At 52.5% G+C, this 13,963-nt stretch overlaps 1 protein-coding gene across 1 annotated transcript in view; it reads left to right on the top strand.

Moving 5' to 3' along the window:
• gon4lb (gon-4 like b) overlaps window positions 1–13,839 on the top strand; it is an 88,458-nt gene extending 74,619 nt beyond the window's left edge. Inside the window, exons 20-27 of the mRNA XM_079691828.1 lie at window positions 671–1,069; window positions 2,373–2,570; window positions 3,201–3,344; window positions 4,319–4,627; window positions 4,827–5,010; window positions 12,010–13,330; window positions 13,414–13,516; window positions 13,590–13,839. Coding sequence (XP_079547954.1) covers window positions 671–1,069; window positions 2,373–2,570; window positions 3,201–3,344; window positions 4,319–4,627; window positions 4,827–5,010; window positions 12,010–13,330; window positions 13,414–13,516; window positions 13,590–13,733 — 2,802 coding nt within the window. The 3' untranslated portion in view covers window positions 13,734–13,839. The remainder of the gene's footprint in view (window positions 1–670; window positions 1,070–2,372; window positions 2,571–3,200; window positions 3,345–4,318; window positions 4,628–4,826; window positions 5,011–12,009; window positions 13,331–13,413; window positions 13,517–13,589) is intronic.
• Window positions 13,840–13,963: the final 124 nt, after the last annotated feature.

The following is a 13,963-nucleotide window of genomic DNA, read 5'->3' as shown; positions in this document are numbered from 1 at the left end:
TCAGAGCTACAGGTAGACAGATCTACAGGTAAACAGAGCTACAGGTAAACAGAGCTATAGGTAAAAAGGAAGTAGTTAGTTTCAGAGCTACAGGTAGACAGATCTACAGGTAAACAGAGCTACAGGTAAACAGGAAGTAGTTAGTTTCAGAGCTACAGGTAAACAGGAAGTAGTTAGTTCCAGAGCTACAGGTAGACAGAGCTACAGGTAAACAGGAAGTCATTAGTTCCAGAGCTACAGGTAGACAGATCTACAGGTAAACAGAGCTACAGGTAAACAGGAAGTAGTTAGTTCCAGAGCTATAGGTAGACAGATCTACAGGTAAACAGAGCTACAGGTAAAAAGGAAGTAGTTAGTTTCAGAGCTACAGGTAGACGGATCTACAGGTAAACAGAGCTACAGGTAAACAGGAAGTAGTTAGTTCCAGAGCTACAGGTAAACAGGAAGTAGTTAGTTCCAGAGCTACAGGTAAACAGGAAGTAGTTAGTTCCAGAGCTACAGGTAGACAGAGCTACAGGTAAACAGGAAGTCATTAGTTCCAGAGCTATAGTTAGACAAAGCTACAGGTAAACAGGAGCTCATTAGTTCCAGAGCTACAGGTAGACAGGAAGTAGTTAGTTCCAGAGCTACAGGTAGACAGAGCTACATGACTTCTGACCTCTCTCTGCAGGAGACCATGAAGCAGCTCACCTGGCTGGCGTCTGAACGGAGACTTTGTGCCGACGGAGACTCGGAGGAGGAAAACTCTCCGACCTCCGCCGGCTCTCAGGAGGAGGAGGAGGAGGAGGAAGAGGAGGAAGAGGAGGAGGGTCCTAAAGGGGAGGAGTCTGGAGAGGGGGGGGGCAGTAAGGGGGGAGGAGATGAGGAGACGGCGGGGGGAGAGGGGAGGCCTAGAGGAGGGGGGGGGAGACGGGGTCGGGGGAGAGGTCAGACTCTCCGGCTCAGGGGGAGTCGGCAGGTCAGCAAAGACTCCAAGAAGCTGCTGCTGCTGTACGACGAGAACCTGCTGAGCCTCGACCCGCAGAGAGAGAGCAAAGACATGGCCTTCGCTCAGGGGTACCTGCAGCGGGTGAGAAGCACCACTCAGCACGACTCGGCACAACACGACTCGGCACAACAGAACACGACTCGGCAGAACACGACTCGGCACAACAGAACACGACTCGGCACAACGCGACTCGGCACAACGCGACTCGGCACAACACGACTCTGCACAACACGACTCTGCACAACACGACTCTGCACAACAGAACACGACTCGGCAGAACAGAACACGACTCGGCAGAACACGACTCGGCAGAACACGACTCGGCAGAACACGACTCGGCAGAACACGACTCGGCACAACACGACTCGGCACAACACGACACGACTCGGCAGAACACGACTCGGCACAACACGACACGACTCGGCAGAACAGAACACGACTCGGCACAACACGACTCGGCACAACACGACTCGGCACAACACGACTCGGCACAACACGACTCGGCAGAACACGACACGACTCGGCAGAACACGACTCGGCAGAACACGACTCGGCAGAACAGAACACGACTCGGCAGAACAGAACACGACTCGGCACAACACGACTCGGCAGAACACAACACGACTCGGCACAACACGACTCGGTAGAACACGACTCGGCAGAACACGACTCGGCAGAACACGACTCGGCAGAACAGAACACGACTCGGCACAACACGACTCGGCAGAACACAACACGACTCGGCAGAACACGACTCGGCAGAACACAACACGACTCGGTAGAACACGACTCGGCAGAACACGACTCGGCAGAACACGACTCGGCAGAACAGAACACGACTCGGCAGAACAGAACACGACTCGGCACAACACGACACGACTCGGCACAACACGACACGACTCGGCACAACACGACTCGGCAGAACACGACTCGGCAGAACACGACTCGAATCGGCAGAACACGACTCGGCAGAACACGACTCGGCAGAACACGACTCGGCAGAACACGACACGACTCGGCACAACACGACACGACTCGGCACAACACGACTCGGCACAACACGACTCGGCACAACACGACTCGGCAGAACACGACTCGAATCGGCACAACACGACTCGGCAGAACACAACACGACTCGGCAGAACACGACTCGGCAGAACACGACTCGGCAGAACACGACTCGGCACAACACGACTCGGCAGAACACGACTCGGCAGAACACGACTCTGCAGAACACGACTCGGCAGAACACGACTCGGCATCAAAATATGACTCGGAAAACAGAACACGACTCGGCACTCAAGACCACTTTTTTAAAAGTTTTCACGGCTTGTATGTAGCATGTAGCTTCAGGTATCTGTATGTGACTGTTCTGTGTGTCCAGGTGCGTGAAGCGCTGCAGGACGTACCTGGACAGGTGGAGGAGTTTGTGTCTCTCCTGAACGACTTCGAGCAGGTGGGCGAAGGACAGGAAGTTATGCTGTTGTTCAGGAAGCTGCGCTGCATCCTGGGAGATCGGACAGACCTCCTCCGAGACTTCGCTGCATTCCTGCATCCTGAGCAGGCGCTGCAGTGTGGACTGGTAAGCACAGGTGTATTACCTCAGGTGTATTATCTCAGGTGTATTACCTCACAGGTGTATTACCTCAGGTGTATTACCTCAGGTGTATTATGGTGTATTATCTCAGGTGTATTATCTCAGGTGTATTATCTCAGGTGTATTACCTCAGGTGTATTATCTCAGGTGTATTACCTCAGGTGTATTATGGTGTATTATCTCAGGTGTATTACCTCACAGGTGTATTACCTCAGGTGTATTATCTCGTGTATTATCTCAGGTGTATTACCTCACAGGTGTATTATCTCAGGTGTATTACCTCAGGTGTATTATGGTGTATTATCTCAGGTGTATTACCACAGGTGTATTATCTCAGGTGTATTACCTCAGGTACACCTAGAAATAACACAGTCACACCTGAGAGATCACACGTGGTTATTATCTCAAGTATGTTATTTTTTAGGGAATATCTTTCTCATATATTTTGTAAATGTTTTGCATTTTTAGGACTTTTTCTGCAGATTTTAAAAAGTATTCTAAGGAATGTTTAATTCCCACATTTTTTACATATTTCAGGACCTTCGTCACACTTTTTTTTTGTGACAAGGTGTTGGTAACGTGTAACTAATTATTGATGTGACTGTCCTCCTGCAGTTTGAGGAGCAGCAGGCGTTTGAGCGCAGCCGGCGTTTCCTGCGACAGTTAGAGATCAGCTTTGGAGATAATCCATCACATTATCAGAAGATCATCAAAGCTCTGCAGACCGGCCCAGACCTGAGTCCCAGCAGCATCCACGAGGTACACCACCCAACACCACCCAACACCAGCTCTACACCACCCAACACCACCCAACACCAGCTCTACACCACCCAACACCAGCTCTACACCACCCAACACCACCCAACACTAGCTCTACACCACCCAACACCACCCAACACTAGCTCTACACCACCCAACACCACCCAACACCAGCTCTACACCACCCAACACCACCCAACACCACCCAACACCACCCAACACCAGCTCTACACCACCCAACACCACCCAACACCACCCAACACCAGCTCTACACCACCCAACACCACCCAACACCAGCTCTACACCACCCAACACCAGCTCTACACCACCCAACACCACCCAACACTAGCTCTACACCACCCAACACCACCCAACACTAGCTCTAAACCACCCAACACCACCCAACACCACCCAACACCACCCAACACCAGCTCTACACCAGCTCTACACCACCCAACACCAGCTCTACACCACCCAACACCAGCTCTACACCACCCAACACCACCCAACACTAGCTCTACACCACCCAACACCACCCAACACTAGCTCTACACCACCCAACACCACCCAACACCAGCTCTACACCACCCAACACCACCCAACACCACCCAACACCACCCAACACCAGCTCTACACCACCCAACACCACCCAACACCACCCAACACCAGCTCTACACCACCCAACACCACCCAACACCAGCTCTACACCACCCAACACCAGCTCTACACCACCCAACACCACCCAACACTAGCTCTACACCACCCAACACCACCCAACACTAGCTCTAAACCACCCAACACCACCCAACACCACCCAACACCACCCAACACCACCCAACACCAGCTCTACACCACCCAACACCACCCAACACCAGCTCTACACCACCCAACACTAGCTCTACACCACCCAACACCACCCAACACTAGCTCTACACCACCAAACACTCAAAAGCTCATCTTTATTTGTTTTCCAGCTGAAGGCTCAGATGGCCGCACTGCTGAAAGGCCACACCCATCTCCAAGCTGAATTCTGGGTATTTTTCGACGAGCTCCGCCCCCCTCCAGCACGCCCGGGACAGTTTGAGGAAGCTTATTGGCCGGAGGAAGGAGGGGGCGGGCCAGACTGTGGAGAGGGCGTCGGCATCTTGTTAGGAGGCGGGGCCAGCAGCGGCTTCGAGGAAGTGACGCTCCCGGAACTGGAAGAAGAAGAGGAGGGGCTTAAGATCCAGCCAATGACGAGCCGGCGCCAGAGGAGGAAGATGGACGCCCACAGGAACTACAAGGTGTGAAAACATTGAGGCTAGCTTCAGTGATGAGGCCCCTCTGGACATAAACCCACTAACTTCACTCATCCCAATAGTGTCTCTCCTAAGTAATAATTAAATCAGTTGATATCATTTAATACACGTAAGTTAATGCGCTCTGCTCATAGCAACCAGAGTCAAATCACTAACCAAAGTTAAAATAACTCTGATGTTCCAGGACTGTGATTGGTCGGATAACCGCAGACACCACAGGAAAGGATGCTTGCATTGCCACGGCAACAAAGCACCAGGGGGTGTGTCCCGAGCGATGAAGAGGCTGGACCCTCTGTATGCTGAGATAAGCCCCGCCCACCTCCATTCAGGTGATAAGGACCTGAAGGGGGACGACAGCCCGCCACCAGGTAACTGGGTTCAACTGGACCTGTGCTGGGGGGACATTACATTACCTTACATTGCATTTAGCTGAGGCTTTTATCCAAAGCGTCTTACAATAAGTGCGTTCGACCAACAAAATAAAAACTTGAAGAAAACAGAATCATATAAGTACATCAGGTTTCATAGAGCCAAACATTTCAAGTGCTACTCAACTGGCTTTAGATCAGCCAGCCCTTTATTAGTATATAAGTGCTTTGTTAGTAATTCTATCTCTGGAAGTGGAGTCCAAAGAGATGAGTGTTCAGTCTGAAGAAGATGTGTAAGCTTTCTGCTGTCCTGATTTCAATGGGGAGCTCATTCCACCATTTTGGAGCCAGGATAGCAAACCCACGTGTTTCTGCTGATGGGAACTTGGGTCCCCCTCGCAGTGCGGGTGCAGCGAGCTGTTTGGCTGATGCAGAGCGGAGTGCACGTGCTGGGGTGTACGGTTTAACCATGTCCTGGATGTAGGAAGGGCCAGATCCATTCACAGCATGGTACGCAAGTACCAGAGTCTTGAAGTGGATTCTAGCAGTTACTGGAAGCCAGTGAAGGGAGCGGAGGAGCGGCGTGGTGTGGGAACATTTAGGAAGGTTGAAGACCAGACGAGCCGCTGCATTCTGGATGAGCTGCAGAGGTCGGATGGCACATGCAGGTAGACCAGCCAGGAGGGAGTTGCAGTAGTCTAGGCGTGAGATGACGAGAGCCTGGACCAGAACCTGTGTCTCTTTCTGGGTCAGCTGGGGACGTATCCTCCTGATGTTGTAAAGAGTGTATCTGCAGCAGCGGGTTGTAGCAGAGATGTTTGCAGTGAAGGACAGTTTGTTATCTAGGGTCACACCCAGAGTCCTTGCAGTCTGAGTCGGGGAAACAACAGAGGGGCCGATGTTGATTGTTAGGTCAAGAGTGGGACAATCTTTTCCCGGAAGGAAAAGCAGTTCAGTCTTGTTAAGGTTGAGCTTGAGGTGGTGAGCAGACATCCACTGAGAGATGTCTGCTAGGCAAGCAGAGATGCGTGTGACGACCTGGGTCTCTGAGCGGGGAAAGGACAGAATCAGTTGGGTGTCGTCAGCGTAGCAGTGGTATGAAAAACCATGCGGGCTAATGACTGATCCGAGCGAGTTTGTGTACAAGGAGAAGAGGAGGGGACCGAGAACAGAGCCCTGAGGGACCCCTGTAGTTAATTGACAAGGGTCGGACTCGGACCCTCTCCAAGTTACCCTGTAGGTCTTTGAGGTATGAGTTGATTAGGGAAAGTGCAGAGCCTGAAACTCCAAGTTCTTGGAGAGTGTGAAGGAGGATCTGATGGTTCACCGTGTCGAATGCAGCAGACAGGTCCAGAAGGATGATGACAGAGGAGAGGGAGGCTGCTTTAGCCGTGTGCAGTTCCTCAGAGACAGCAAGGAGAGCAGTTTCTGTGGAGTGACCTGCCTTGAAACCAGACTGGTGCGGATCCAGAAGGTTGTTCTGATGGAGATAACAGGAGAGTTGTTTAAAGACAGTTCAAGTGTTTTAGACAGGAACGGGAGGAGAGAGACAGGCCTGTAGTTTCTAACATCAGACGGGTTGAGAGTGGGTTTCTTTAGGAGAGGGTTTACTCTTGCCTCCTTCAGACTGTTTGGAAAGTGACCAGAAGTTAGAGAAGTGTTGATGAAATGAGAAACGGTAGAATATCAGGAGCGATAGTCTGAAGGAGGTTTGAGGGGATAGGGTCCAGAGGACAGGTGGTAGGACGGGCAGAGGTAATGAGGGTAAGACCCTCACTTGGAGAGAGAGGGGAGAAGGAGGTCAGTGTGTGGGGGAGGGTCTGGTGACCCAGCGGTGAGTAAAGGTGAGTCAGAAAAAGAAGAGCGAATATCATCAACCTTTTTTTCAAAGTGGTTAACAAAGTCGCTTGACAGAAGGGAGGAGGGGGGAGGGGCTTTGGGGGGGTCCAAGAGGGAGAAGGGGCTTTTGGGGGGTCCATGAGGGGGAAGGGGCTTTTGGGGGTCCAAGAGGGAGGAGGGGGAAGGGGCTTTGGGGGGGTACAAGAGGGAGGAGGGGGAAGGGGCTTTTGGGGGGTCCAAGAGGGAGGAGGGGGAAGGGGCTTTGGGAGGGTCCAAGAGGGAGGAAGGGGGAGGGGCTTTGGGGGGGTCCAAGAGGGGGAAGGGCTTTGGGGGGGTCCAAGAGGGAGGAGGGGGAAGGGGCTTTGGTAGGGTCCAAGAGGGAGGAGGGGCTTTGGGGGGTCCAAGAGGGAGGAGGGGGGAGGGGCTTTGGGGGGGTCCAAGAGGGGGAAGGGGCTTTGGGGGGGTCCAAGAGGGGGAAGGGGCTTTGGGGGTCTCCAAGAGGGTTGAGAAGATGGAAAATAGTTTTTTGGGGTTGGAATAGGAAGATTGGATCTTATCTTGAAAGAAAGTGCTTCTTGCCTGAGAGATGGAAGCAGAGAAAGAGGAGAGCCTGATAGGTTAGGAGGTCGTCATGGTGATTGGATTTCCACCGTTTCCGCTCTGCTGCCCGAAGGAATGTTCTTTTAGCACGCAGTGCGTCATTTAACCAGGGAGCAGGAGGGGACTGAAGAGCCTGCAGAGAGGAGAGAGCAGAGAGGAGAGAGAGAGTCCAGAGAGGATGAGAGAGGAGAGAGGAGAGAGGGAGTCCAGAGAGGATGAGAGAGGAGAGAGAGAGTCCAGAGAGGATGAGAGAGGAGAGAGAGAGTCCAGAGAGGATGAGAGAGGAGAGAGGAGAGAGAGAGTCCAGAGAGGATGAGAGAGGAGAGAGGACAGAGAGAGTCCAGAGAGGATGAGAGAGGAGAGAGAGAGTCCAGAGAGGATGAGAGAGTAGAGAGGAGAGAGAGAGTCCAGAGAGGATGAGAGAGTAGAGAGGAGAGAGAGAGTCCAGAGAGGAGAGAGAGTAGAGAGGAGAGAGAGAGTCCAGAGAGGATGAGAGAGTAGAGAGGAGAGAGAGAGTCCAGAGAGGATGAGAGAGGAGAGAGGACAGAGAGAGTCCAGAGAGGATGAGAGAGGAGAGAGAGAGTCCAGAGAGGATGAGATAGTAGAGAGGAGAGAGAGAGTCCAGAGAGGAGAGAGAGAGTCCAGAGAGGATGAGAGAGTAGAGAGGAGAGGTTCTGCAGTTTGGAGGCAGGAGTTGGAAGGAGTCAGAGGAAGGGAGGGCTGAGAGCACCGAGGAGGCAAAGGTAGAGGGGGAGAGGGAACGGAGGATACGGGGGATAGGTGCAGAGTTAGAAGAGATGAGGTTGTTATGTTTGAAAGGGGTAGAGAGAATGAAATGAAGAAGGGATCGGAGGTGTGAAAGAGGTAGAGAGAATGAAATGAAGAAGTGATCGGAGGTGTGGAGCAGGTTTACAGAGAGGTTAGAAGTAGAGCAGTTCCTTGAGGATATGAGATCAAGGACATTGCCAGCGTTATGAGTTGGTGGGGATGGAGACAGTGTTATGAGTTGGTGGGGATGGAGACAGTGTTATGAGTTGTTGGGGATGGAGACAGTGTTATGAGTTGGTGGGGATGGAGACAGTGTTATGAGTTGGTGGGGACGGAGACAGTGTTATGAGTTGGTGGGGATGGAGACAGCGTTATGAGTTGGTGGGGATGGAGACAGTGTTATGAGTTGGTGGGGATGGAGACAGTGTTATGAGTTGGTGGGGATGGAGACAGTGTTATGAGTTGGTGGGGATGGAGACAGTGTTATGAGTTGGTGGGGATGGAGACAGTGTTATGAGTTGGTGGGGATGGAGACAGTGTTATGAGTTGGTGGGGATGGAGACAGTGTTATGAGTTGGTGGGGATGGAGACAGCGTTATGAGTTGGTGGGGATGGAGACAGTGTTATGAGTTGGTGAGGATGGAGACAGCGTTATGAGTTGGTGGGGATGGAGACAGTGTTATGAGTTGGTGGGGATGGAGACAGTGTTATGAGTTGGTGGGGATGGAGACAGCGTTATGAGTTTGTGGGGATGGAGACAGCGTTATGAGTTGGTGGGGATGGAGACAGTGTTATGAGTTGGTGGGGATGGAGACAGCGTTATGAGTTTGTGGGGATGGAGACAGCGTTATGAGTTGGTGGGGATGGAGACAGTGTTATGAGTTGGTGGGGATGGAGACAGTGTTATGAGTTGGTGGGGATGGAGACAGCGTTATGAGTTTGTGGGGATGGAGACAGTGTTATGAGTTGGTGGGGATGGAGACAGTGTTATGAGTTGGTGGGGATGGAGACAGTGTTATGAGTTGGTGGGGATGGAGACAGCGTTATGAGTTGGTGGGGATGGAGAGAGTGTTATGAGTTGGTGGGGATGGAGACAGTGTTATGAGTTGGTGGGGATGGAGACAGTGTTATGAGTTGGTGGGGATGGAGACAGTGTTATGAGTTTGTGGGGATGGAGACAGCGTTATGAGTTGGTGGGGACGGAGACAGCGTTATGAGTTGGTGGGGATGGAGACAGCGTTATGAGTTGGTGGGGACGGAGACAGCGTTATGAGTTGGTGGGGATGGAGACAGTGTTATGAGTTGGTGGGGATGGAGACAGTGTTATGAGTTGGTGGGGATGGAGACAGCGTTATGAGTTGGTGGGGATGGAGACAGCGTTATGAGTTGGTGGGGATGGAGACAGTGTTATGAGTTGGTGGGGATGGAGACAGCGTTATGAGTTGGTGGGGATGGAGACAGCGTTATGAGTTGGTGGGGACGGAGACAGTGTTATGAGTTGGTGGGGATAGAGACAGCGTTATGAGTTGGTGGGGATGGAGACAGCGTTATGAGTTGGTGGGGATGGAGACAGTGTTATGAGTTGGTGGGGATGGAGACAGTGTTATGAGTTGGTGGGGATGGAGACAGTGTTATGAGTTGGTGGGGATAGAGACAGCGTTATGAGTTGGTGGGGATGGAGACAGCGTTATGAGTTGGTGGGGATGGAGACAGTGTTATGAGTTGGTGGGGATGGAGACAGCGTTATGAGTTGGTGGGGATGGAGACAGCGTTATGAGTTTGTGGGGATGGAGACAGCGTTATGAGTTGGTGGGGATGGAGACAGTGTTATGAGTTGGTGGGGATGGAGACAGTGTTATGAGTTTGTGGGGATGGAGACAGCGTTATGAGTTGGTGGGGATGGAGACAGTGTTATGAGTTTGTGGGGATGGAGACAGCGTTATGAGTTTGTGGGGATGGAGACAGTGTTATGAGTTGGTGGGGATGGAGACAGTGTTATGAGTTGGTGGGGATGGAGACAGTGTTATGAGTTTGTGGGGATGGAGACAGCGTTATGAGTTGGTGGGGATGGAGACAGTGTTATGAGTTGGTGGGGATGGAGACAGTGTTATGAGTTTGTGGGGATGGAGACAGCGTTATGAGTTTGTGGGGATGGAGGCAGTGTTATGAGTTGGTGGGGATGGAGACAGTGTTATGAGTTGGTGGGGATGGAGACAGTGTTATGAGTTTGTGGGGATGGAGACAGCGTTATGAGTTGGTGGGGATGGAGACAGTGAGAGCCTTTGGGTGGTTAACAGAGATGTTCAGATGTCTTCCCTGTCTGGAGGTTGAAGTCTCAGAGAAGTACAGCGGGAGGGCCAGTTTCAGGGATGTGTGAGAGGAGATGATCTAACTCCTCCAAGAAGTCCCCCAAGGCGCCTGGTGGACGGTAGAGAACAACAATGGTTCATTGTATAGGATGGGTTACTGTGACGGCATGGAACTCAAAGGTGGAAGGAGTGAAGTGAGGTAGCTTGAAGAGGGAAAAGCTCCAGTTGGGAGAGAGCAGGAGACCAGAGCCCCCTCCTCTGCCAGAGGGTCTGGGTGTGTGGGTGAAGGGATATGCTGTGGAGAGAGCTGCTGGGGTGGATGTGTTGGATGGAGTAATCCAGGTCTCCGTGAGAGCAAGGAAATCCAGAGACTGCGGGGAAGCCAGAGATGAAGTCAGCCTTAGGAACAGCTGACTGGCAGTTCCACAGGCCCCCTGAAACTAGATGCTGGATCTCAGTGGAGCATGTGGGATAGACCAGAGCAGGCCGGTTATATCGATTAGGAGATACACGGGGCCAGTGATAGTTACGAGAAGACACATGATTATAGCATGAGGGGCTAGAGAACCAAAGAAAATAAAACACTGTTGGGACATGTTGGGAACTGGACCTGTGTTGGGGGGACATGTTGGGAACTGGACCTGTGTTGGGGGGACATGTTGGGAACTGGACCTGTGTTGGGGGGACATGTTGGGAACTGGACCTGTGCTGGGGGGACATGTTGGGAACTGGACCTGTGCTGGGGGGACATGTTGGGAACTGGACCTGTGTTGGGGGGACATGTTGGGAACTGGACCTGTGCTGGGGAGACATGTTGGGAACTGGACCTGTGCTGGGGGGACATGTTGGGAACTGGACCTGTGTTGGGGGGACATGTTGGGAACTGGACCTGTGCTGCGGGGACATGTTGGGAACTGGACCTGTGTTTGGGGGACATGTTGGGAACTGGACTTGTGCTGGGGGGACATGTTGGGAACTGGACCTGTGTTGGGGGGACATGTTGGGAACTGGACCTGTGCTGGGGGGACATGTTGGGAACTGGTCCTGTGTTGGTGGGACATGTTGGGAACTGGACCTGTGCTGGGGGGACATGTTGGGAACTGGACCTGTGTTGGTGGGACATGTTGGGAACTGGACCTGTGCTGGGGGGACATTTTGGGAACTGGACCTGTGTTTGGGGGACATGTTGGGAACTGGACCTGTGCTGGGGGGACATGTTGGGAACTGGACCTGTGCTGGGGGGACATGTTGGGAACTGGACCTGTGTTGGTGGGACATGTTGGGAACTGGACCTGTGCTGGGGGGACATTTTGGGAACTGGACCTGTGTTTGGGGGACATGTTGGGAACTGGACCTGTGTTTGGGGGACATGTTGGGAACTGGACCTGTGCTGGGGGGACATGTTGGGAACTGGACCCTGAGGGTTCTGGGTCAGTAGAGGACGTACCCCCAATGTCTCATAACTGTCCTATCTCGTCCTCAGGTCACAGCAGTGCATCATGGGAAGGCTCATTCCCTCTGATTGATGAGAAGGAGGAAGAGGAGGACGAGGAAGAGGAGGAGCTGGAGGATGAGGATGAGGAAGAAGAAGAAGAGGAGGAGAGGAAGACCAGTGAGGAGTCCAGTCCAACGGTGAAGAGGAGCAGGATGGAGGAGGTGGGGGGGGGCTCACCTGTTATCTCCCCCTCTTTATCCCCCTCCCTCACCTCCTCTAACCAGCCATTACCCCCCTCCTCTAACCAGCCATTACCCCCCTCCTCTAACCAGCCACTACCCCCCTCCTCTAACCAGCCACTATCCCCCTCCTCTAACCAGCCACTACCCCCCTCCTCTAACCAGCCATTACCCCCCTCCTCTAACCAGCCATTACCCCCCTCCTCTAACCAGCCATTACCCCCCTCCTCTAACCAGCCATTATCCCCCTCCTCTAACCAGCCATTATCCCCCTCCTCTAACCAGCCATTACCCCCCTCCCTCACCTCCTCTAACCAGCCACTATCCCCCTCCTCTAACCAGCCATTACCCCCCTCCTCTAACCAGCCATTATCCCCCTCCCTCACCTCCTCTAACCAGCCATTATCCCCCTCCTCTAACCAGCCACTACCCCCCTCCTCTAACCAGCCATTACCCCCCTCCTCTAACCAGCCACTACCCCCCTCCTCTAACCAGCCATTACCCCCCTCCTCTAACCAGCCATTACCCCCCTCCTCTAACCAGCCATTACCCCCCTTCTCTAACCAGCCATTACCCCCCTCCTCTAACCAGCCACTATCCCCCTCCTCTAACCAGCCATTATCCCCCTCCTCTAACCAGCCACTATCCCCCTCCTCTAACCAGCCATTACCCCCCTCCTCTAACCAGCCATTATCCCCCTCCTCTAACCAGCCATTATCCCCCTCCTCTAACCAGCCATTACCCCCCTCCTCTAACCAGCCACTATCCCCCTCCTCTAACCAGCCACTATCCCCGCCCTCTAACCGGCCACTATCCCCCTCCTCTAACCAGCCACTATCCCCCTCCTCTAACCAGCCATTATCCCCCTCCTCTAACCAGCCACTATCCCCCTCCCTCACCTCCTCTAACCAGCCACTATCCCCCTCCTCTAACCAGCCATTATCCCCCTCCTCTAACCAGCCACTATCCCCCTCCCTCACCTCCTCTAACCAGCCACTATCCCCCTCCTCTAACCAGCCATTATCCCCCTCCTCTAACCAGCCACTATCCCCCTCCCTCACCTCCTCTAACCAGCCTGCCAAGAATATTTCTCTGACAGCGAGCGGAGAGAAGGTCATCCTGTGGACCAGGTAATAATAACAACTAAAATAACAACAATAGCAACAATAACAAAAATATCATAAAAACGTTGTCGATGGCTGTTGTTTTTCAGAGAGGCAGACCGGGTCATTTTGACTACGTGTCAGCAGGAAGGAGCCAATCAGAGCACTTTTCAGGCCGTCTCTTCTCTGCTTGGCAACAAGTCTCCGAGCGAGGTGATTGGCTGTTCTGTTTTCTGTCTGCGCTGTGATTGGTCGACAGTGTGAGTAACTCTTCTCGTGTATCCAGGTGTCGCGGCGGTTTCGGGATTTGATGCGCTTGTTTCGGACGGCCCGGCAGACAGAGGACGAGGCTCCACCCCCTGAGCTGGCAGCAGCCAATGAGGAAGCAGACGGGGATTACAGCCAATCAGAAGAGCCGAAGCTTGTTTGACATTTGCAGGACTTCAAATATGTGTTTAGTGTAAATATGTAAATAACAGATTATTTAATGTTTTTGTAAAACTTCTTTTAAAATAAAACATGTTTTTTTCATCAAAGTGTGGATTTATTATTATTATTCATTTTTTTACATGTTATTGTTATCTTGGGAAACGTAGCCTCCTGTTTAGAGAAGAGTTGCTCTGTTTGAGCCACGATGACCGAGGTTCAGGCGTTTGGTTT

The sequence above is a fragment of the Notothenia rossii genome (genome assembly GCF_949606895.1).
Source record: "Notothenia rossii genome assembly, chromosome: 7".
NCBI classification, from domain to species: domain Eukaryota; kingdom Metazoa; phylum Chordata; class Actinopteri; order Perciformes; family Nototheniidae; genus Notothenia; species Notothenia rossii.
The sequence above is the reverse complement of the archived record's forward strand: the minus strand, read 5'-3'. Positions and strand labels throughout refer to the sequence as shown.